The sequence below is a fragment of the Channa argus genome, chromosome 7 (assembly GCF_033026475.1).
Source record: "Channa argus isolate prfri chromosome 7, Channa argus male v1.0, whole genome shotgun sequence".
NCBI lineage: Eukaryota > Metazoa > Chordata > Actinopteri > Anabantiformes > Channidae > Channa > Channa argus.
Genome location: NC_090203.1, coordinates 27,236,592 through 27,261,759, shown reverse-complemented (window position 1 = coordinate 27,261,759; position 25,168 = coordinate 27,236,592). Strand labels below are relative to the sequence as shown.

The 25,168-nt window shown below is 40.5% G+C and overlaps 1 protein-coding gene across 12 annotated transcripts in view; it reads left to right on the top strand.

Annotated features, from left to right (window-relative positions):
* Nucleotides 1–25,168, top strand: part of rbfox3a (RNA binding fox-1 homolog 3a) — a 541,420-nt gene that overhangs the window by 376,211 nt on the left and 140,041 nt on the right. Inside the window, exon 1 of one of the 12 annotated variants that reach the window (XM_067510822.1) lies at nucleotides 15,239–15,787. The exons of the other annotated variants lie outside the window; for them this stretch is intronic. Within the exon in view, the coding sequence (XP_067366923.1) occupies nucleotides 15,662–15,787 (126 nt within the window). The 5' untranslated portion in view covers nucleotides 15,239–15,661. Of the gene's footprint in view, nucleotides 1–15,238; nucleotides 15,788–25,168 lie in introns of those variants that run through there. 12 annotated transcript variants of the gene reach the window in all.

Sequence of the window (25,168 nt, the reverse complement as noted above, 5' to 3'; positions counted from 1 at the left end):
GAGCTAATATGTTTGGTGGGAAAACTAATTTGTGTGGAGTATCTTTATAAACACAATGATGAAACATTGTTATTCATGGAAGTTTGGCAAGTGGCAAAATATTGAATTTATTTTCCCCCAGAATGTTCATTGTTGCACTATAGAATTTGCTCATAACGACTAAAGCAAAATGAAACGCTAGGCTGGCGCTCACAGCACTTGTGATAATATTAGAGACAGAATTAACTCTTGGTTGAAAATTAAATAGGTCCACAATCACTTAAAGCTAGTGTCACAACCAACTGACTTGATGAGTATATATTAAAATTTAACCCAAACCTTAACAAACCTTAACCAAAACATCTTACAATCATCATCATGTCAGATGGGTCTCGTGTGTGTTTGGGTTTGGGCATCTAAAGCACCATGTTCAGGTTATGGGACCTTTGTCCCCACTGTAACAATGACAAATAGCCGGTTGGTGTTAGGAAAGGGCCGTGGTTTGAGGGGCGAAGTATATGAAATGATGGATTCCCTCCTTTTCATGGAAAATGTTTGTCTTGTCTGTTTGACCTAAACCACCAGGTTTGTTAATAAATCCCAATTATCAGTATATTTACAAAGGTTATAAACAGGAACTACATTTTTCCTCAAACAGTGTCTTCTGTTCATTCTCTGTGCATTTTCCTACTAACATGTAGCAGAAAACACACACACACACACACACACACACACACACACACACACACACACACACACACACACACACACACACACTAGCTGTCATTTTGGCATCATAGAAGTTACAAGCTGGGAGATCAAACAGCTGCTATCTGCATTCATTATTATGATCATTTTGCAGCAGATGACAACTTTGTGTTGTCTTAGCCAGAGATAAGACTCATACAGGAAATGGTGCAGTGTGTTTTTAATATTCAGCAGGCAGTAAGTCATTTACTCTGCAGCACATGATGAGATACTATCACCCCTTACCACCCTGTGAACAAATATGAAGATGAATGGAAAGAAACACCGGAGAGAAAGGGCTTGGTTAACCTACAGTAAAATATATTTTAATAATTTGGATTTTAAAACTCCTACTGCTAAAACCTCTCAGCATTGTGAGTGTTCCTAGTGAGTTTGCGTGTTGCATTACATAAATATGTGGAGGATTGAGCTGTATAACATAATGACAGAACCCATAACGCCCTCCTTCAGGCTTAGAAGGTTGCAGACTTTACCAGTGTCTCCCCGACAGAGCAGGGAGTAAGACTGGAAACTACACTGTGAGAACTGTAAGCGTTTAAAAAAAAACTCGTATTTATACTTTTACAGGCCACATTGTGTTAACTTTAGTCAGACAATGGGCTGAAAAATAAAAAAAAAAAGCTTTCAAAATGCAGCAGCAGCACTCGTTGTCGTACGAGTGCTGCTGTTATCCGGTATTTACACACATGCGCTGTTGGAGGAAGCTGGTTCGAAACCTAGTTACTCACGTTCATGGCACAGAAATTGAGGTTCTCCAGGAGAAATCTAACGGGGGAAATCAGGTTCTGCGTTTACATTACTGTAAAATATCAGCTTTCCCCAAAAAGCCAACTGTAACCTGGTTACTTAAGTATGTGTAAACACACTAAAGGTGATCAGTGTGTTCCAGAAGAAGAGAAGCAACCTGTTATTTAAAAACTACCTGGAATGAATAAAGGATCACCAATGTGGGGGAGGGGGAGGGTGGGGGGGTATCTTCTGAAACAGATATTTGAGCTATTCTTCTTTGAAAGTCGGTTTGCTTCAAAATGAACCCTTTTCACTAGTGACAGCTACAATAAGCAATTAAAAAAATGACATGATGAATTTCTGCTTGAATAGTTTTGGTGTTTTGCTTTGAAATCATTTACTTGTTAGAAAAGCTGTGTAAAGTGATGCAGTGTTATATCATGGAGACCTGCAGTTCTCCCTCCTTAAACAGGATTCTCTGCTCTTACACAGAAAAGTGTGTCTGTATGTTTCGCATAAACTCCAGATCTGTTTTAGCATGATGACTTCTAGCTTCCTTCTCTCACACAGAAACACCACCACTTCTCTCTCTTGCTCACTTACACATGTTCTCTCGCCGCCACCTCGCTTCCTCCCCCCGGCAGTGCCAGCTGTTCCCTTTCTCTTCAACAACTGCAACGTAATGCTCCACGGACGCCAGTGGGGATCGGTGCCCACAGTGCCAGGCTGGCACACGCACATATATATTCACGCAAACATGCATACACACACCTGTCCCTGGCACAGGAAGACTGGGCCGCATATTGTGCCTGTGAGCCAGTGCCAGAAAGCGCCGACCTGCCTGTGCTATAGTGAACAACAGGGAATGCACAGCCCGTGATTTGTGTCGGTTCAGAGCACTGCACACTTGACCACATAAGCAGCCACATAAATAAAGTTGAGGAGGGAGGGCTCAAAACACACACACACACACACAGTGTCAAATATGATTTTACCAATATGTTCTTCAGCCGTACTAAATACTGGGTGTAGTACAGAAAAGTAGAGCAGACATTGTTTTTTTTTCCAAATGCATACAACTCAAATTCAACAAAAGTTGGGAGGATGTGTAAAACCTAAACAAAAACAGAATCTCATCAACTCATATTTTATTCACAGTAGAACATAAACAATATTAGATGTCGATTTTACCCATTTAGACACAAACTGCATCAAAAAATTCAGGAACAATTTCAGAAAAATCTTCCTCAACGTAAAATTGTGAAGACTTTAAAGCTCTTATGATCTACAGTACATAATATCATCAAAAGGTTCAGAGGAGGACTCTGACAGTTCGTCACAGATTGTTGAACCTCTGCCCATCTTTACATTTGAGAAGCTCTTCCTCTCTGAAACGCTCCTTTTATACCCAGTCATGTTACTGACCTGTTGCCAATTAACCTAATTAGTTGTCAAATGCTCCTCCATTTTTTATTTATTTATTTTTTGATTTGTTGCAATTACTTTTCCAGCCCTATGTTGCCCCTGTTCCACCAGCTACCATTGTATCACATAGTCACGTGGATAATATTAAAAGAAAGCAAGGACAACATTAGACAGGGCCACTGAAACAAAGATAAGGTTACTGGAAAATCCTGGACCAGTACTGATCATTACAACATAAAATCAGGCACATGGCATCCGATCAACAGAAACAGGCGTCTACTGCAGAAGACAGGAGCCGATCTGCCGACTGTACAGAGAGGCCTCAGAGACAGCTCAACGCAGGATATTACGCAGTGAGGAAAAGCTGAAACCCACAGCTCTGGTAGATGACCCGGGGTTGAGGAAGAGACACATCACCAATAAGTGTTAGAAAGGAATTGTTGTCCACCAACCTCGCAGTTGCTGTTTCCATCCCCGGAAAATGGGTGAATAAGAAGCAGTGTAAAATGCTTTGAGTGCCAATAGGTAGAAAAGCGCTGTATAAGTGCAGAACATTTACCATTGACTTTAACATTCTTCCAGTTTGATCATTAAATGATCGTAAGAGGAATCAAATGAAAATGTGTAAGGTTTTGTGCATGTGTGTGTGTGTTTGCGTGTGTGTGTGTGTGTGTGTGTGTGTGTGTGGATCCCATGCTCTGTTGTCATGTAAAATATATGATCATTATTGTGGACCCAGAGTTCAAGCACAGTGAGAAAGCACAACCACAGACTATGGGGAAACAGAGTTTATAGACAGGAGTCATAGTCCGATCACTTATGTAGGTTGAAGGTCTTCAGCCAAACACAGATGCTGTGGGGCCTGACCAACCACTATCATACTTTGTTGAGATGTAGCTGCAGAGTTTGACTTTGCTGTGTGGTCCCGCAGACAAGACTCCCCAATCTGACATCCACTTGATTAAATATTAAAATGGCCCACTCCGAGACACAGGGACACCTGCCCAAATATGTACTGAAGATGGATAAAGGACCAAGTGAAGTGAATACAGCTGTTTGAGATGATCCTTCTCTAAGCCCTCTAGATGTGACACATCAGGTTGCATTCATTGCAATGCAATGACTCTTTGTTTCCACTTTACTTGAACTTTGATTTAAAAGAATCCTCACGTACACACAATAGTTTTGGAGTTCTGTCCAGTTAACCTCCTCTCAACCACTATATATTCTACCTTTAACTATCTTTCTCTCTGCAAAAGCATGTGCTATCAAAGTGATGCCCAAGCTTTCAGGCTCCAGACTAAAGATTTTACTTTAAGCAAACAATCAGCTCAAAATTATTCCCCTTTAAACTGATTTGTAAGTTTTAGGTCGTCATTTACTGTTGTTGACTAGTAAACATTGCTGGTTGTTATTCTGTACAAAGCCCCTTCAGTGCGGCTTCACGGCAGTGTAATACTTTAGTCACTTTATTTCCAAAGCAAAATCATTTTACTTCATTAATGAATTTAACTAGATCTTTGAAATCACGATTTGATTCACTATTGACATGCCACATCATTTAAATGTATATTAGAAGGAGGTGTATGCTTTAAACCAAACATGTGCATCAAAGGCACAAAACACCTGATACCACACTATTGTACGTGTCCATGTACATGTGTGCACAGTTATGCAGCTTTTAGTCAAAGTTCCAAAGTAAGTTAAATTTGAAATTATACTAATTCAAAAAGAACTGAAATCCTTTATACATTTTCAGAGAAAACATCGTTAACACTAAGTGCCTTTGGCATCCGGCTCGTTGTAGTCATTTGTTTTAGGCTCACGTTTGAAAAATAAAAGAACTGTTTTTTGTTGTTGCAGTTTTTTTATTTACTCAAAATAATACATTTTTAAAATTCTTTTAACTTAATTTGTGATTTTGTGGAGATTTATCTAATATGAAACAAGCTTGCAGGACATTGCTTTGTTTTGTGGCACGTCAGTGAAGAAGGTGAGACACTGCAAATGGAAGGAAATGACTCACAAAAGAAGGATGTGCGATTTGGAATCCCCACATAAGGCAGCTTAGGCTTCTGCAACCATTAGGTGATGGGCGGGATGGGGCTGGGTCTGGAGACCCCAGGGAGGCACAGTTACCCATCTGACCGTGGATAAATCAGCTCACAGTGCACCCAGGACATTTACTAGTCACACTTGATAGATAATATAGTGAGCAACTCAACAAGGAACGTCACCCTCTCCTGTCTCCTTCTCTCCTTATTCCTCTATTTGCTTAAATCCTCTAATTTTCCTTTAATACTTTTCCTTTTCTATCTCATCTTTTATTCCCATTCATTCCTACTAGTCTGTAATTTCCTCTGTGCAGAGTCAGTTTGCTTCTTGACTCGTCCCCATCTCTTATTTACATAGCACAGAGCAGGAATGGAGCCACAGTAACCGTAGCAGACAAAAGAGGTTTGTTGTTGGCTCACAACTCTGTTTTATGTCGCTCTGGTTTCCTCCTGGGCCTCTGTTTTCTCATTACCTCAAATTCTCTCTTGCTAGTTTTATTCCATTCCAATGTTTCTTTAGCTGCTTGTTTCTTTCCATTTCTTGTTTTTTTCCCCGTCTCCTTTTCTATTGTGTTAAGATTCTTCAAAAAAACATTTGTTTGTGATGGTGCTTTGATGCTCCACAGAACAAATCATTCTGCTTCAGGAAACCAGCTCCAACTTCCCTCTGTTCAAACCTTACTTTAACAAAAAAAAAAAAAAACTGGCTCCTCTTGAAAATTCATACTCACAGAGAAACTTATTTTGCTGCTTATTCATTTCTTCTTCTTCTTCTTCTTCTTTCCTGTTTCTCTCTCGCTCTTATATGGGAAAATCACCAGCACTGCAAAACAACATCTTTGAAATGCCTGCTGCTGACATGGCCAAAACATCCAGCCTGTGGGAAACGTAGTTTCTATCCACCCGCCTCATTTCCCAAGATGCTTCAGGCTTCTGCTTCTATAAATCAGATGCACTCATTCCAGAAATGCAAATGTTGGTGGTGGTGCACTTAAATTCTCCCACTGATATATTACTGCCTCTTGCCTTGCTGAGTGTGTGTGTGTGTGTGTGTGCCTGCGTGCCTGCGTGCATATGGGTAAGAGATATATTGCGGCTGAGCATTGGGAGTGCTAAAGCAGAACGGGTCGGATTGAGAATTGCATTCCTGTGACGTCAAAATATAAAAAGCCACTGGACTGCATCCTGAAGACCAGGGACTTATTTTGTTTCTGAATGCATAAAGATTGAAGCAAATTTCTTCTGTTTCACCCTTTCCCATTGTCCTCTGCAGCAATTCATCCTGTTTGACTGAAAAAGACAAAGGGAGTTGTGTGTGTGTTCTTGCAATTCCTACTTAGTGAGGAACAAAGACGTATTTTTAACAGATTGAGGACTTCACAGGTTAACACTAGGTTTTAGAATTAGGATTAGAATGAGGTGTAATTTAGTGTGAGGGTTAGGAGTTTGGTTAGTGTAAGAACCTAGTGAGGGTGCAGATCACAAAGGTTTTTAATCACAGGTAAATGGCCACTTATATAGTGCTTTTATCCAAAGTGCTTTACAATGTTGATTCCCATTCACCCATTCACACACACACACACTCCGATGGTGGAGGCTGCCATGCAAGGTGCTCACCTGACCAATCAGGAGCAACTTGGGGTTCAGGGTCTTGCCCAAGGACGACTGCCTTACCAGCTGAGCTACAGGCAGCTACTTTCATGCTTTCCATTTCAGACTTACAAACTTAAAGAACACTTAAAGAATCAGGATGTATGTATGTGTTGTATGTTTTCCTTTGAAAAAGTCGATGAAAAGTTAGTTGTAAAAAAATAAAAAACTGAGCCTAAAACTTAAAACAATTCTTCCCCAAGTTGATGATGTCTGTCTGGGAAGAGAGTAGACTTCTATGCAGTCACTGTCCCCTGCTGTGGAGGAGCCTCTCTCCCTCTCTCTGAACTGTGAGGCACAGCGATGGAGTGACTCGCTATCATGGCAATGTGAGGGTGAATACACTTTCTAGTATTTGTATTTACTTTAATTTGGGAACGACGCAGCTGTGAGGAACGGTTTGGCTCAGGGTGGAGAGTGAAGCAGGGCTGCAGTAAAGCAGGGAGAGGGAGGCCTGCTCGGGAAGTGGATTCAGTTTCAGTCTCACACTACGGCTAGAATTAAGTCGCACCTTGTCTTTTTGTTGGTTGCAGTCTATGTGTGTGCTGAAAAGCACTAGGGCACAGGGATTAGTGGAAGGGGTAGCGAGTGTCCTCACAAAGGTAAAAGTGTGTGTGTGACAGAAAGAGACAGTTTACTGCACTTTCTGTGTGAATGGATGATTTTTGACAGAAAAAGATGGTAGGTAGACAAAGGTGAAGTAAAACGAGTGAGAAGGAAAAAAAGGGTTGGAATGATGAGTGTCTGACTTGTGCCATGACCTCTTGGCTGCCCGGCCAGGGCATCGATGATGGATGTTCCTTTAACTCATTTGCTGAACATTAAAGGCTCCGTCGCTCCGCTGTCCTCAGAGGAGCTCGCTCTGCCGCAGAGCCCACCGATGGGGCCTCTGTCCTGGGCTGCTCCCCTGCGTGGAGCCCTGGTGTCAATGTGCTTTGGATGAAATAGTGCTAAGTCAGGCTCTCCATTGTGCCTGAAAGTAGAGGGGGGAAGAGGAGAAAGGAGGAAGTGGGGCTATGCGATGTTTTCAATAGTTTTTGGTGCCAAGAAACTCCGTTGGTATCAAAAATTGCAAGTACTAAAACTTGATCATGGCCTCTTGTGCCTAATTGGTTCTTCGTACTGTTGGCACACAGGTGATTCCTCGAGTAATCATCTTCAGTTTTTTTGTCTACGTAGACATTTAGTGAGAGATCCGGGTGGTCCCACATTAAAACCAATGTTCTGCCATTTTTATTAATACAAAGTTCTCACACACACCTGCTCTTGGTTCATTAATATTTAACATTTGAGAACTTTTGACAAATGAATGAAAAGGATTTTGTGGAAGAGAAATATTTCTCAAAGTTGGGCAGCAGTAGGACTGCTGTTGAGGTGCAGTATGTGCACGGAAAGCTGAAAGGCACCGCGGCTGCAGTCAGCCGGAGTTGAGGGAGAAGAGTGGATCCAAGACAACACATCAACCTGTCTCTTTGAGCCCATATGTGATGGATTTTCTATCATACCTGCCTTCTTCCCTCTGCCCTGCAAGAATTGTCATTCTTATTCTTTTGGTCATAATGAATCATTTTATGGGGACACCCCTTCCACTTTCTCCTAATCAGCACTGGACACACTTAGCACCTGACACACACACACACACACTGTGTGGCACAGTGAGCAATCCCATGCTAATTACCATCCAATTAGATTTACTATTATTCCCTAATAACCCAACTGGAGTGGGGTAATCATGTTGGACTTGTGCTCTAATGCAATCAGGCTCGGTGTGGGGTCAAACTCAATTTGCTTTAGCAACACGGATAGAATAGGCTCTCTCCTTTGGTAGCCAGGCCACGCTGAGCAAGGCCAGACCAGGTTAGAGAAATTAATTTTATACAGGGCTGTCACTCAGTTGTGTCTCCCACCATGCCTCATCGTTTCAAATGTCGGAGTTTTCAAAATGTCACAGCACATAAAAAGGAATCAAATGGCCTCATTCTGAATGTGATAAAAATGTAGATGTTGTAGATGTTAATGGCTGCTCTCCATAAATTATACATTGGCTTTATGAATTAATGATGTATGAATGTACACTGGGGTGTCCTCAAATAGTGTAAGCAAAAACCTGAGCAGGTGGACGGTCTGCTTTGTGTTGGGGATTTCCTTTAATCACTTAGCTACATCCTGTATGCACATGTCTTATAACCAAAGTCATTTATGGAAAGTTTTTCTCTACTTAGTGGTTAAAATCACCGCTGCACTGACGGACAAGTGCAGTTTGACTCAGCCTCCCGTTCACGTCGGTGCTGCCTGAGTTATTTCCTAATGCAGCAAATGTGGTGAAATGTGTGTGTTGATACACTGCTCCCCAACGAACGCACTACTTCTGCCAGTTTTTAGTAGTGTTTGCTAAAGACCACAGTGAGCCCGTGTTTTCGAAATGATCATTTTTAATGAAACTATAAATTTGTCATCTGTTTATATATAACACAGTCTACAATCTCTCTCTCTCTCACACACACACACACACAAATGAATTCATAAATTCACAACTTGAGCATCCTTTTCTCTGTGCAGTTATCATTTTCCTGCCTGAACTCACAAACCCTCTTTCACTCTTATTAGTTATTTATTATCGTTATAGATGCTATACCTGTAAAGTATGGAAGTAGTAAAAAAAAGTTAAATTTTTAATAAGTTTTTAACTAATTTATCATTAAAAACTACATACAATAATAAAAATACCTGAATAAACTCACTCTGACAGCACTGCAATGTTTCGACATGGACACAAAACATCTTATGCTCGTGGAATAAAAGCGGTGCTGCAATGCCGTCAGACTGTTACTGTGTCTTTCGAAGTATGTTTGCCTGTTCCTGTCTGCAATTAAGACGTCTCGTGGAGTTGAGCTCCCTGTAATGTGATTGTGTTAGCTGCACATTAACACACACATAGAAAGAGATTTATCAACTGTGCATATTTATGAGTGCTCGCAGAAGTAGGTTAAAATAAAATGTTACCAACAAGAAAATAGTAATTCCATTTGAGACGCCCTTGTGAAGTCATTACACGACTGACTAAAGTGAAGAAAGCAAGAGGAGACAGGAAATACAAGGACAGCAGACAGAGGTGTGTGTGTGTGTGTGTGTGTGTACAATAGAAAGAGAGGGGTGTGTCAAGCAAATGAAGAGACAAGAAGGAGCTTTTTTGTTTCTTCCTTGACTTTGTTAGCGTGATTCCACCTTGCAGAGGACAAGCACCTTAGGGGATGAAGGGAGGAGAATGCCTAATGTCATCACCCTGTCAAGTCTCTGGCCGCTTTGATTTCTCTCAACAACCCCTCTCTTTCTACACACTGCCTCCCTTACCAGCAGGGACTGGCCGCCAGTTTCAAAGTCACTTTTCCTGCTGAGTCAACCTACTTATGCTTTGCATAAGAGCTCCTGTGTCCCAGTGCTGCAGGCAGCATCTCCCTCTCTCATTTTGTTTTAACTCATGTTCATTGTGTCTCACTTGCTGCCTTTTTCTCACTTCTTGCTGTGAGTCTGTTTCACATTCTCATGGATTCAGTTTGCCCTATTTTCATGCGGCTCTAACAGCGAAATACATTCCAAAGCACACGCTCACTTGAAGCCATACGCTGACCTCTCGTGTCTCGGCTTCCAGCTTCAACATATGCTTCCCACGCTATCACATCCAGCAGTGAGAGTAAAAATGATAAATATTTCAATATGTTCAAACTGGCTTTGATGCTGAAACGTGGCTTTGAAGCCTCAATGTCACCGGCCTTTTAAGTTTTCATCAGGCCCAAGTAGCACTCAAAGGGAAATTGAATAAATAAATAAATAAATCTCTAAGATTGTAAAAAACTTTTAGCAAGCAGAGGCATGAGTGGTGGTGATAGAGATCGATAACAGATAATAACAGACAACAACAGCAGTTGGTGTCATTTGCATTGGTTAACATGAAGATGGAGTGAGTGATGTTGTCTGTGATCTACTTTACATTTCAGAAGAGCCTCTCATCAACATGCTCCTGCTTCGCCTCTGATATGACATTATGCATTACTAGCAATAAAATGCACTGGAGGTTACAAGTAATTGGTGACAGTTTATTGAGCGACTGAGAGGACAGAAAGTCAAGATTGCATTAAAGCTGCACCAGACAAGATTTTTACGTAAAAACACACTTCAGCAGAAATCACAAAGTGACTTATCTGCTTAAATTTAAATTTAAATCCCACTGGCAAGTACACACACATAGTGAAAAATCATCAGGCTGCAGATAAGGACTGTCCTCCTGGACTATATGACTGGGTAGGTTGGTGGCCATATTACCACAGGACAACATGTGGAGGGTGAATGACAACTGTCTAAAACTTAGGTTTAGACACAGAACAGTTTGGAAGTAGGTGGTTGGGATGGATGGATCACTTTGGTAAAGAATACTAAAGATAAAGCTCCGTGTAAAACTACTTTCAGCTTAGTTATATCATGTGATGTGTAACAATACTTAGGCACATGTATTTAGTACCTAACCCTAAGCTACGATGGCTTTGGGCCAAACTCTACCCAAGCCAAAATGTTTCCACACTTGTAATCGAGTGTTTTTGGCAGAAATATACTTTTCCATAATGTAAACATTGATGCAGACATACAGAGAGAAGGGAATTATCGGTAACCACAGGTCGCAGAGGCTCACTGAGGCCCTGACGTGCACACTCTCAGCCACGCACTGTGTGAAGATGTGCATCGAACAAGCTGATTGGATAATATCTGAAAGCAAGATCAAAAGGAGAATGGAACCGGAAGGAAGCAGAAGAAGAAACTGAACCATTTTAGATTTTCTATATAAATATATGTGTGTGTGTGTGTGTGTGTGTGTTATTATATATATTCTATTGTTGTACTGCTGCCATCTAAAAGAAATGTTGGAGATTTGTATTATTCTTGTTGTCATTTTGTGCTCTCTACTGCTGTCGAATGCAATTCACTACACCACACCTCAGCAGGGAATCCTGCCAGAGATCCTGCAGAGGTCTACAAAAAGTCCATCAGCTCCATTTTATTGTTGAAATCCACATTTACCTTCATACCAGTGTCGGAAAAAAGCACAGTTAATTTCCATTTTCGGATTGTTTCTTCATTTTCAGCAAATTGTGGTTTGTTAAATGCTATATTGCCTCCTTGTGGACACATATTGTCTGCTGTGCAGGCATAAAAGAAACGCGCATAGATAGATATTCAAGATATTCAAACCTAAACCATGTATGTATGCGTGTACGCAGAACGCAGTATAATTCCCTTTAGGGGGAGAAATAGCATGACACTGGTTGCCAGTTTGGCACAGAGACAGAACCGTCCGTTCAACAATCGGTTCTTTGGGTCAGATGAAAACCAGCTTATAGGAGAATAAAGGATGAAGTAGTTGTTCAGGAGCAGGGCCAGAGAAGAAGCAGGAGTGAAAGTAGAGATTTCAGCAGGGAACAAACCAAATCTGAGGTTGAAATATTTAATTGTTATCATAAATAAATCAGTATAAATAATATGTATTCCTTATGTATATTTAAAGTGTATATATGTTTTGTGTCGTATTAGGATTTTGTATTGGTTTCAACCAGGCACATTATCTCTGCAAGGATTGAATATTTATCAGCCTGTTTATCTGTTTTTTGTCATTTGGTTACATTTTTGCTTTTCTCACACTGAAAACCTTATTATGAATATCCATTTTATTATACATAATAGAAATGTTTATTAATTTGAGTTGAACACCTTTTAAATACTATGCTAAATCTGAATTTTGAGCATGTGCATCAGACTTCCCTGATCCCAGATCAACCCCTGCACTTGGACCTGGGATTCATTTAATAACAACAGAATAAAAAAATGTAAGTCACAGCTTCTCCACACTGAAAGCATTGCAGCTGCATTTGTTTCTCAGTTTTTCATGTAACGGAGCAGATATGCTTTTATTTCGATCAGTCCTGGACTAACAGCTTTATTACTTGGGTTTCTCTTGTGCATTGACACACACATTTTATAGTATATAACACATATTATTAACACACCTGGAGTGTAATATTTTTACACTTTATACACTAAGTGTTTTTAGGCTTCTGGTCACTGGATTCTGTGATAGGTCACTTCTTTGATACATTTGATCAATAACTACCAAAAAATTGTCTTGAGGTGTTTGTAACGGAACTGTTAGTGTCGTTGGTTGTTGTATCATGTGCTTTAGTATTAAAAAAAAGTTAAGTCATATTAATGGATAGGATTGAAACTATTGTCACGAGTAGCTTTACACAACTTTCGGGTTGTACTTACATAGTCTTTGGATGCATTAAAAATTCATGTGACAATTTGTAGATGATCTACTTTCTATTACTTGGTGTTTGAGTTGCTTTATTAGTCCTATCTAAATGGCATCATTTGTCATTTCACTGTGACCTTAAAGTGAGCAAACATTTTAATAAACTTGTGGAGGTACATTAAAATATACATTTATTTCCTCTTAAAACCTCATTATAAGTCCGTTGTAGATGTAATGTAGCACTCAATAGTGCATAATATACACATGAGCACCCACTCAGAGGAAGTTCAAAACACTGACTGACTGAAATCCCAGCTAATATCTTTAGATAATGAAACATTACAGCTGGACTGGAGATTAGATTGCCATTCAATCAGACTGATGCCCATACTGGTAGATAATTGTAATCATGGAATAATGAATAAAGGGGGAGAGATGCAGCCATATGTAATGGCCCTGTCACACATTGTCCTTCACATGATTTTACCTCAGGCCTGTTTATGCCGTGTGTACCTGCTCCATTTTCAAATTTAAATTCAAACTTGACTTTTAAATTCTAATGTTTCACTGCAGCTTATTAATTGTGTTTTTCATTTGATTGCTGCCTAACCACTCTTGGTTCTTTGAAGGATGACACTTTTTGCTGTGACACTAATGCATTATTTCACCCACTCAGGTACAAACCCCACTGTGTCCTTTAAACCCTGCTGCAATGAATTTAAAAAAGAGAGAAAATCACTTTTAAAATCTGAGACACAATGACTAATAGGCTTGGAAGAAGTGGATGAAATGAACTAGATGGGTGAATTCTTATGTAGAAACATGTATGAGTTTATTTTATTTGTGTGTGTGTGTGTGTGTGTGTGTGTGTGTGTGTGTGTTTTAGGCTAAACTTTTAATTCTAATGAAGGAACATTTGCCTGCAAGAAAACACAAACACACATTTTTCATTTCATTTCATTTTCATTTTCTTCACACCCATATGCAACATAAGATTGTAAACTTGACACAATTAATGATAATAAATTCATTAAGTGTGATACTAAATAAAAATGCTGCCATGCTGTGTTGCTGGTTTGATTCAGACATGTGTAGGTCTAATCAAACTCGTATTTCCACAGAAGACTACAAAAAGTAAATATTTGTTTGTGTGTGCGTGTGTGTGTGTGTGCGTGTGTGTGCGTGTGTGTGTGTGTGTGTGTGTGTGCGTGCGATAGAGAGAACAGCGTAAGTGGAAGATGGAATGATGGAATTAACAAGCACTGCTGTCTGCAGTAGAGCCCCCCCCCCCCCCCCCCCCCCTCCCTTCCTTTTAGTGGAGGTGTAGAACACTGACTTCCCTCCAACAGCCTCAGATTAAGCTAAATCATTTAACCAGTCTTGTAGTACATCAAACAAAAGATATAAAACCAAAATATAAATAAACTGCTGCTTGCTTTCCTCCTCCGAGGCCCTGCAGAGAAAGAAAAGAGAGGAAGGAGTTGAGGGATAGGGAGTGAGGGGATGTATATTTTACTGTATCTCATTATTCAGACATTAGCTGTGTTCTTTCTTGGGAAATGCTACGCTTAAAGAAAATATCCTCCCTACAGCTGAGCTATAAATTAAATTAAGCCATTGCATCAGCTCTGTGATTTTTGCAAAGGCATTAAACACACGCTGTAATTGTTTCCGTCCTTAATTGTTTCTTAAATAAAATGAAAATTTTATTTTTTTTTTTTTGGGGGGGGGGAGGGGGTTATTCCACCTTGCAATTAAGCTTTCTTTTCATCCAAATCACCAGAGAGTAAGATGTATGCAGGGCAAAATGATGTGGTTTGAACAAAGCTGCGTTCTTCTAACAAAGGAATCATGCAAATCCTGGAGTAACACACAGCTAAACTGATTTACAGGACGAATAATGTATTGAGGAGAAAACCAGTGGAGAGTTTTTAGACATTTTCTTCTTCTTTGCATGAAATGTCTGTGATTTATTTTAGTTTTCTGCTTGGCAAAATTGCAGCAGCACAACGGCTGTTAGTAATATGAGTTGGCTATTAGCGACGGGTCTGTCCTGTCTGGAAAGGGTTAACAGCAGCTGATCAGCTGCTCTGATATGCTCTGATATTGTGGAAGTGTGTGTGCGCACACACACACACACACACACACACTCTCACTGATTCTTGCCCATTTGATGTTGGAATACCCCAGAGATGTCCCTCCTCCCCCTCCCTCATCTCTCTCTCTCTCCTCCTCCATCTCCCAGCCACTCCTCTCCCCTCCAGTCCCTCCCTCTCAGCCCTTCTAGCCCCTCTTCTCTTCTCCAATCGTTCTCTCTCTCTCTTTGCTTAAGGACCTCCCAAGCCTCCTCCATACTGCCTCTGCTTTCTCTTATCCACTCCTTCCTCCCTCCTCCATCCCTCTTTCTCGCCCTCCCTCCAACCCATTTGTGAGCCTTAGCTTCTCCACCTCTTTTCTCAAAGTAAACAGAGGAACAGAAGCAGAAGCATCAGTTTGCCTGTCTACACACATTAGATTCCCACAGACTGTGTGTGTGCAGCTGCAGTGGTGTGTGTAGTGTGTGGCTGCGCGGGCATCCCTCGTCTGCTTCCGCTGAAATAGTAACTCTCTGACTGCTCATTGCTGCCACTGACAGAAGTGAAAAGGCGAGAAGGGAGGGCACGAGAAGTAAGTACTCAGAGAGAGAGAGAGAGAGAGAGAGAGGCTGAGAGGACAGACAGAGCGGAGCATCCGTAAATAGAAGTGTAAGTGAGTCTCTATGAGTAAGGTGTCCCGTCTCCACATGCTGTGCTCTATGGCGAACTCCGGCTGTATGCTGCTGTCCGGGTCCGGGATGTTACCCCATTCTCTGCAATGCTCCCCTGCCTTCCTCTATCTGCCCCAGGTAAGAAAGCAGCCATCACACTGTCTGAGCTCACAGCTAATTCTAATTTCTCCTTCTTTCCTGTATTTTATTTTTCCTGTGTCCCCGAAGTACTTGTTCTCTCACTGGACTTTCTCCACTCTGCCTCATTTTCCATTCTTTAATGAGAGAGTTCTGCCACCCAGCAAAACCTCCCCCCCGTTGTTTATGTTTCAATTTATCTCCAACTTTTTTTCTCTGTCTTTAAACAGAGATTATTCATTCTTTTGGAAAAGTTCCTCTTGAATCAGCAGTTTTTTGTTTTTTTTTTCACACTTCTTTACGTAACGTGCTGCTTGGAAACACTAAACTTCAGTTTCTATTATGTCTCTCCTCATCCCACCTGCATCATACTCTCAGTGGCGTTGAATTGGGGACCAAACCCACCCACCCCTCCCCCCCATGTTTGCCTCCGTGAGTATGTGTGCATACAGTATGTGTGTGTGTTGAGTGGGCAGCAGGACAGGGACAGATGTCGGCTCAAAACTGAATTAGACAATAGAACCAAATGACTGCTGGCTCACTTCTTGGAGTGGCTTCATGCCTATCACTCATTTGGCCGTGTTTCTGTTAATTATGCTGTGTATCTTCAGTTATCACTCTGTGCAACTCACTCACTCTTTGTTTATAGTAAAAGTACTCAACTGACACGGCGATGGTCAGTTGCCATGTTATGCACCAGCACACTTAACCATGCCTCTGTGAGTGTGTGTGTGTGTGTGGTTTTACTACTGGCAGCATGTGCAGTGGCAGGCGGTCCCTTTTTCTCTAGACAGTTTGTTATTGCGGCCGTATAAAATATGATAAGACTGGAGAGAGCTGCCATATAAAATATGAGCAGGCTGCAGTGAGCTAACCTGCCATGTCCAGACTCCAAATAGCCACCACACATCACCTTTACAGGGCGACCCAGACCTGCCGCCTGATGGCAACAGACACACACAAATACACAAGAATATATCTATGCATACACACTGATACACACAGACCATAGACCAGCTGGGATCCACTCACACCCACACACACACGCAGTTCAATGCAGTGACACAAACACCACGAGTCCTCAGGGAAACAGTCTGTTAGCGGCTCGTACTGTATATGTGTGTGCGCGCGCGCGTGTGTTTGTGTGTGTGTTAATTTATTTGCCTTCATTGTGTTACGGGGCACATGGGAAGATGCTCTCACATAACACAAAGATGTACTATTCTGCTTTTTTCTCCCTCTTGTTTTTGTTAAGAGAGAAAAATAAAAATGTGCTTGTGTTAACTTAATTTAAAATAAAAGTATTGCAGTAGTAAAGCGACAGACTTTAAGTTTCTGCGCTGCTGAAAGGTCTTTTTTTTTTTTTTAATGCAGTTTCATGTGAAGCGCAGCAGTAATGGTGCACTTACTGCATAGGCACATTTACTGTGAATGTTTCTGTCTTTTTACATCAATTAGTCCAAAAGTCGCCACCTGGCTGTGTTGGTATGTTTTAAATAATGAGGATTCATGTTTCAGCCTGAGTTTTCAATGTGTTTCTTTCTTCCTCCATTTCCTCAGCACAATCAGGCTTTCAAGCACCTGAAAAAGCCTTGTAGCTCACTTGTAAGTGGCTTTGGATAAAGGCGTCTGCTAAATGGCTAAATGTAAATGTAAACACTGGAGTTTCACATGTTTCTGTGGGTTTTTTTAGTCTTTGTGTTGTCTCATGTTTGAGGTGGTGATGTGCAGGCTATTGAATCCAGAATTCACTGCAGTCCTCTAACGTACTAGATATTTCTGAATATTTCATTTTAATAATTTACATTGAATATAAATGATTTGAATTGAACAAAACTCATTTAAACGGTACATATATGTAAATCACAACTTCAGACCTAATCCTCTGATGTGTTTTGATTTCATGTATTTCACATTTTTAGAAAGAAAGATTTTGGGGGGTGTTAATTCTGTATATCAGACATGGAAAGGAAAATACCGAAAAACAAATGTGGCACACACACATACAGCCAGTGTCATTAGGAACGTTGCATGGATCGGAATTTATTTTAGGATTTCACTTTGTAGCCATGTGTTGATGAAATTTTTGAAAAGTCAAATGATAGATGAAAAAATTAATTCACAAGGATGAAAAATACTGAAAAAAAATCTCAGTTCAGGCATCTTGGTTTCCCAAAAGAGTTTCACTGAGTGTATCAGCTTTATACAGCTCGTATCAGTTGAGTGTGAAGTCTGACTCTTCTAAACCTTCAGTATTCATCTGCATGCTCCTCCACTATCCATCCATTTGCACAGACAACGGGGATCACAGCTAAACACCCCCCCGATACATTGATCTCTCCTATGTCTGTGTATTGGATTTCAATTATCTCTCTCTTCTATCATCCTCTCTTTTGTCTCTCTTTCTTTTTCATTCCAAGACATTTCCTTGGAATAAAAAGTCCTCTTAAGTCAATATCATCTGCTTATGCAAGCATTTTTGCTCTCGCCGAAGAGAGAGGGAGAAGGTGGAGGGAGAAATCCTTAGGGTTAAATAGTGAGACATACAGGTCTGTGGGGTTTTTTTTTTTCTTTTTTTTTTTTTAACGTGTATCATTTGTACCTCATTTTGTACCTCGAAGTGGATACTCACCACTCACAAATGGCACAGACGCAGTATTTCTACAGGATTACTGTGTTTTTGATACATGGGACACTGAGGGGGTGGGGGTGGGGGTAGGGGGTTATTAGGGTTATTACTTGTACAAATTTGTTTGTAGTCCTTAATTATTGCATCATCTTTTATTTTTTTACCTCAGGACTAATAGGCCTGAGTTCTGCAATTAAAGAAATACAATAGAGACAGAGTAGAGACAACTGTCTGGTCTGTGTTTAGACCAGACAATTGTCTCACAGGTGAGACGAGTCGTAGTGTTTGTATTAAGGAACAAAGTGAGTTTTCTTTCTGTGCTGTTATTTTTTTTTTTTTTGATCACATTTATTTTTAAGTATAATCACACATGGGACTTGAGCCTTTTCCACGCATGCACGGGAATCCTGATTTATGTTACGTGTCAGAGCAAATGTGTGAGTGAGACGCTGCTGACATTATTCGGACTTAATTCTAGGCCCCTAGTACTAAGTCAGGATTATGCCTGCAGCATGTTGCTCTGGCCTGAACAGGGAGGAGGATTTAGAGGAAGTGAACGGGCGTGTTGACAAAGTTTCGATCAGGTGTCTGCTGCAGCGTGCTTTTTGTGTGTGTGTGTTCCCGCTCATGTTGTGCCTCCGATATGGACACAGCCCTTCGCTGAAATCAAGCTGACTCTGACAATCTCTGAATGTCTGAGCTGATTTGTCTGGACATTGTCTGGAGTTCATAGGTACAAAACGGCTTTACAAACAGTTTCACTCTAGACACTAAGGGTGGTCCGATGTAAAGAAGCCCTTTGAGATGCTCCGGTGGCCAGAAGGGGCCTACTTAGCGGTGTTTTGGGGCCCTGGCTATGTGCGGTATTGTTCCTTTATGAAAGATTATGTGCCAATATGAGTGGCCATCAGTGGCCCCTTTGCTCAGATGTTTTAGGGCCCACGAACATTTGCTGGTTTGCCATGTTTACGAACACGTATGGGAAATATTGGCATAGAAAGACTGACTCAATCATTAAGTCTATATCAGGAACTGACTGACTGCAGTGTGTTTATTTGTGTGCACACTCACATTTACGATAAAGCAGCTGCTGACACCACTCGCTCACACTAATACGTGTGGTTGTACTCAGCTTTACTCATTTGTGTACTGCACCTTTAGATGATGGACCATTGCTCTCTCTCCAATATAACATGCATATCATGAGACATTAGATGTGAGAGATGATATGATAAAGCAATAGAAAATGATCCCAAATAGTAAAGAAATTGCTTTATGTTTCACACAAAGCCAAATGAGAATCTATGTGAACAAACAGAGGAAGAGGGTCTGATTCTGAGCAGACACTCAGTGCCATTGTGCTGTAACTGTCCGGTTTGATTATTCTGTGCTACCCAGCACCCAGATATGTGAAGGGCCGGCATATAACATCAATGGTGTAAATGACTTATAAAAAGAAAAGAGCAAGAGCAGGAAGTTCAGATCTGAGCTGGCAGCTTCAAAAGAGATCAGCATCCTGTAGTGCAGCATTTTTACTGCTTTTATCAGCTTTTCAATGAGGGCACACACCTGTAGACTGGCTCTGCGTGCGCTCCCACACATACACACTCGACTACTGTATGTTGGGTTCGCACTTTGTAATCTGTTTGAACCAGAGGCTTCCGTGCAGATATCCTTCAAGACACAAATGACGCTAATGACTTCAGCAGCAGTCAGAAGATACAACAGGGGAAGAGTGATGCCCCAGATGAGGATTTCAAAATAAAAGGAAGAAAAAGACATGGGTTTAGTTTTTTAGAGAAGAGGCACTTTTGTGGAAAATAATTCAAATGTACCAAAACTGCACAAAATAATCACAACAAATTGCACAGTGTAAATATTCAAATGAGACTTGTACTTCACGCACAGGATTTTCCTGAGCGCAGCACTGAGGCTGGATGACTTGTTGGTCAGACACAGTGTGGTAAATTACCTTAGTGAGCAGATATGCCGTGTTTTTTCTATGTGTTACTGTCTTTCTGTTTCCATCTCCTCCATCCTCTCCCTCATCCTGACACATCCTTCCTAAGCCTTGATAAGTCCGACTGCTCTGAGGCCAAGTTCACGCCGAACATGTTTTGCATCTCTCAAAGTTAGAGCTGAATTGCTAATGTCATTTTTACACCTACTTCATACACACACACACACACACACACACACACACACACACACACACACTTCATCAGACAGTATGTTCTGCCTCTCATTAACTTTTCTCACCCATGTCCCAATTTATAAAACAAGAACAAAGTAATTGGACAGAGCAGAGGCTTTGGTTGTACCTCAGTCTGTGTCTTTCATTCTGGCTCCTGTCTTCCATTATTTCTTTACTTTCACACGTTCTCTTGATGATCCTTAACCACTTATTGTGTGAAGCAAACTAATAATATTTAGTTAGGATTACAGGGTTCACTACACCGAATCCAAATGGTTAAATAAAATTAAAATACCACTTCAGATAATTACATAGAAACTGGAAAAAGAAAAAAGTTTTTCTCATTCTGTATCAGTACAGTATTACTTTGTAATGTGTGTGTGTGTGTGTGTCTGTGTTGATGTACAGTGACAGCATCTATGAAATGATAGCCTGCTACAGACATATTTGTGTCTCATAAATCCTCTAACGTTCAGTTGTTATTCATGAGGCCTCGGCCTGAAGGGGGGAGGGTGTAGCCAAAGGTTGAGAAAAATATTGTCATAACAATGCTCAGCCCCCCCAGCTCCTGTTTTTTAACGCTCACATACACTGATCCAAACTTCTTATTACAATTTAATGTCATTTAAATATGATAAACCAGTCAGTGGCAGAATTTTCCACACATCTACTGGGTTTGTTCTTGTATAGTCTCATCCATCACTTTCTGTATGATGCACTTCAGCGCTGGGATTACTGCCAGGGCCTAGTTTAACTAAAACATTTGACTCAAATGCTTCAAAAGAAAATACAGGCAGGAGAGAAAATGAAGGCTAATGTATTATTTGGACATGCACAGATAATGTGCTGTGGACATAATCTGACTTTCGTAGAAAAATGTGTTTTTGGCCTTCAGACTCCTCATACTGGTGAGCAGCTGGAAAAAGAGCAACAGCCTCTGTTGACTGAAGTAAAGGTTAGAAAACTTGTCTGTGAGCAATAATAAGAGGCTGCAGTGACAGAGGAATAAAATGAGAGGTAAAAAATTGAACAATATGGCGGCAATGAGGGAAAATGGAAGAAGAGGAGGGACTGTGAGGAAAGACTGAAGGACTAGGGTCAGTTTGTTGAGCCCCAGGTTTGTGGTATCATGTTAGCTAAAGGTCTCTGAGCAGCCGCACAGCTGTACATTTAAAGGTTATCCAGACAGGCCTGCTTGTTAGTGCACTAGTGATATGATAGTGGACAGTAGAGAGAGGGGCCACAGGGTCAGAGGTCGTAACACTGAGGCCAGTGAGGGGCCCCCTGGTGTCATTTGTTTAAGGTTACACACATTGTTCCAACAGTGCTGATAGCAGACAGTGGCTAATTCTCCCCGGTGTGTGTTGCTGGATTCACACAGCTGACTGACAGCACAGACTGACTCAGGCAGAACCACAACTGTACACTTATTTTTTAAATAGACAATAATAATTTAACAATTAATAATAACAAAGAATGTTTAAATGCAAATAAATCCCTTCTCAAAGTGCACAGATTTTTTTTTTGTCTTTTGTAATGTATGGTACAGATTTTATGTTTATTCATTGTGGGTCCAATATGAAATTAAAGAATTAACACTTGTTAGCAGTAACTGATATGACTTTTTCATTTCATTCTCAATGGTAAAACTGCAATACTGTGCTTTGCTAACAACATTGTCATAACCACGAATTAGTGTTTAGTGAAAGTATTGGGTTTTTCTATCCTAGTACTTTCACCAATACTCTTTATCAATCCACTGCTTTACTGATATTCTTACTGCTTCTTTTTAGCTACTAAAATGATTTGCAAGTATTATTTTTATTTCACGAGCAGCAACAGAAATATCTGCTGAATCATTTTCATTATATATTGACTTCATCAAATACACTGAGGCACATTAGGAAACTCTGCAGTAGGTAAAATCGATTAATTATCAATAACAAATTAATAAATGCTGCTTTATGAAGGTTATAATTTATATAAAGTGATTATATAAATTATATAGTTATAAAATGTTATTTTAAATGTATTTTGCAGGATGTAATCTCTGATGCTCTTGAGGTGTGTTGTATTATTTCTTTTATGTCTCTTTATACCTGCATAAAGCCGTACAGTCGAACAACAGCAACAAACTACATTGTACAAAATGCTCAGAAGGTTGAAGCAGGTAAAACAGTTATCACCTATCAGCAGAATTTATTTAAAACAGTTACATTACATTTTAGCCAATACACTGATAACTTACTGTAAATTCATTCATACAACAGCAAAGTCACAACACAGACTTGATGGCACCTTGTAATTAAATGTGGGACCTGATGCTAAGCACAGGGTGAAGTTTATTAGGACATAGACATTACTCACTATTGCATCTTCTGTCCTCTGTGTTGGTGTGAATTCACTGCTAAGCCGGGGGGGGGGGGGGGGGGGGGTTTGTTCGGCAGTGTGGGGCTGATGTCTTGTACAGAAAGTCATATATATAAGAACAGCTGAGTTTTTAAGATATTTATCAAACAGGCTAAAACAGTCATATTTCATTTTAGCATGTTCATAGCAACGAGCCGACCAACAAGCTCATGTTTCTGCTTGTGTTTTGATAAATTCTTTTTATTGGCTTTTTACCCACAGAGCTTTTATTACATGTGCAGTAACAAGGATGGATGCTGACAACTCCAGTAATATGTTTCACCTGGGCTCCATCCCTTCTCTTTCCCAGTCTGCACAAACTGAACGCATGCTCAAAATTTCAGGGAAATTCTCACAGTGTATCGAGTCCTGTTAAACAGGCCCGATTTTCTCTCTTTGTTTCACACATGTGTAGGTTACACATTTAACTGTATCCTGACGGAACAAAGTGAACCTGGCAACAGAAGATGAAATCAAATAGATTATGAACAGTTTATTTATAGAATGAGTCGAACTTAATGAATGAATGAATTTGGTTATGAGTTGAAAGAGCACTGACATTAACAGTGACCACGAGCCAAAGTCATAAATGTCCTTCGCATAACGTTTCTATGAATTTTCTCAGGAATAAAAGTTGCTAACAGTGCAGTTATAATATGCTAACTACTAACTACCAACCATCAATTATAAGTAAGCAATTATCCTGTTTATGGTTGCGGCGAGTTGGAGCCTGTCCCAGCTGTCACTGGGCGAGAGGCAGGTTCCACAGAGGGGGACACAGAGAGACATACACAGACAGATTAACCATTCACACCTACAGGCACTTTAGAGTCACAGTTAGGCTAACATGCAGGATGTGGACTGTGAGAGGAAACCCACGGAATCATGGGACAACATGCAAACTCAACACAGAGAGACCATGGTCGGCCGGTTTGCCGGTCACCCGAACCCACAAGCTTCTAGCTGGTGTAAACATTTGCCTACTGCTTTCCTAACATAATCATTTGTCTCAAACAGAATGTAGTCATGGAAATTTAGTGTTAATGCATATTTGCTACATTTTAATTCTGCTCTTTGTCTCCACTTGGTGGTTAAAAAACACCACTGTCCCAGCTTTTAGTTTGAAAATAGAAGGATTTCAGGATCTCACTCTGAGTTCATGGTTTAGGAACATCAGAGCAGACAAAAGTGAGTGTAAAAGCTTTGAACGTTGACTCCTGCTCGCTCAGATCATCTATATACTTCCATGAGCCTGTCCTCTAATGCTCAAGTCAGACTCTGCTCTGTAGGCCTGTCCACTTTTAAATGCTGACTTACAAATCGAAATTCTGTTTGTGCACTGTCAAGACCCTTAGGCGATGATATACTCCCATAAGGAGACGATTTACTGCGAGGGGATAAGTAAGGGTTAGGGTCAGGGTGGGCTGTGTTAGATTAAGTCACCAGGAAATTAATGTCAACATTCTCTATTAGTATGAAAAACATGAGTGTGTGGAGAGACTAATAGCTGAAAATATTTCTGAGTTTTTCTTCATTTGAGTCATCTGGAATTGTTAGTTTGTAATTATTTCAGTGTCAGAGGTCTTACATACACACTTACATACACACTTACATACACACTTACATACACACTTACATACACACTTTCACACATGATAGATATGCACATGAACAATGCTAATCAAGTGTGGCTCCGTTCCTCTCCGTCCTCTCCTCCTAATTAGCATTAATTGTGGCCATTAACATGAGAACAAGGTGTAAATTGAATCATGAGAGGGAGACAAATATTGATGCTAACTGACAAAGCTGATTTTAGGAGGCGTTGTTCCCCCAAATGCCCCCAATTGGTTCTAATTAACCTTTATTTGCATAGATTATTCAGTGACAATTAGGAAATAAGATAATTGCTAACCCACCCTCATCTCTGCTGCTGCCGTGTGTGCGTGTGTGTGTGTGTGTGTGTGTGTGTGTGTGTGTGTGTGTGTCAAATAGACAATGAACAGTTTATTTATAGAATTAGTCTGAGTTAGAGTTAGAGTTAGGTGTGTGTGTGTGTGTAACCTGGCAGAATGCTGGTTGAACAATTAAACAAAACACAAACATCCACATAAGAAGTTACAACATTAAGTTGGTAGTGTGTGAAGGAGCG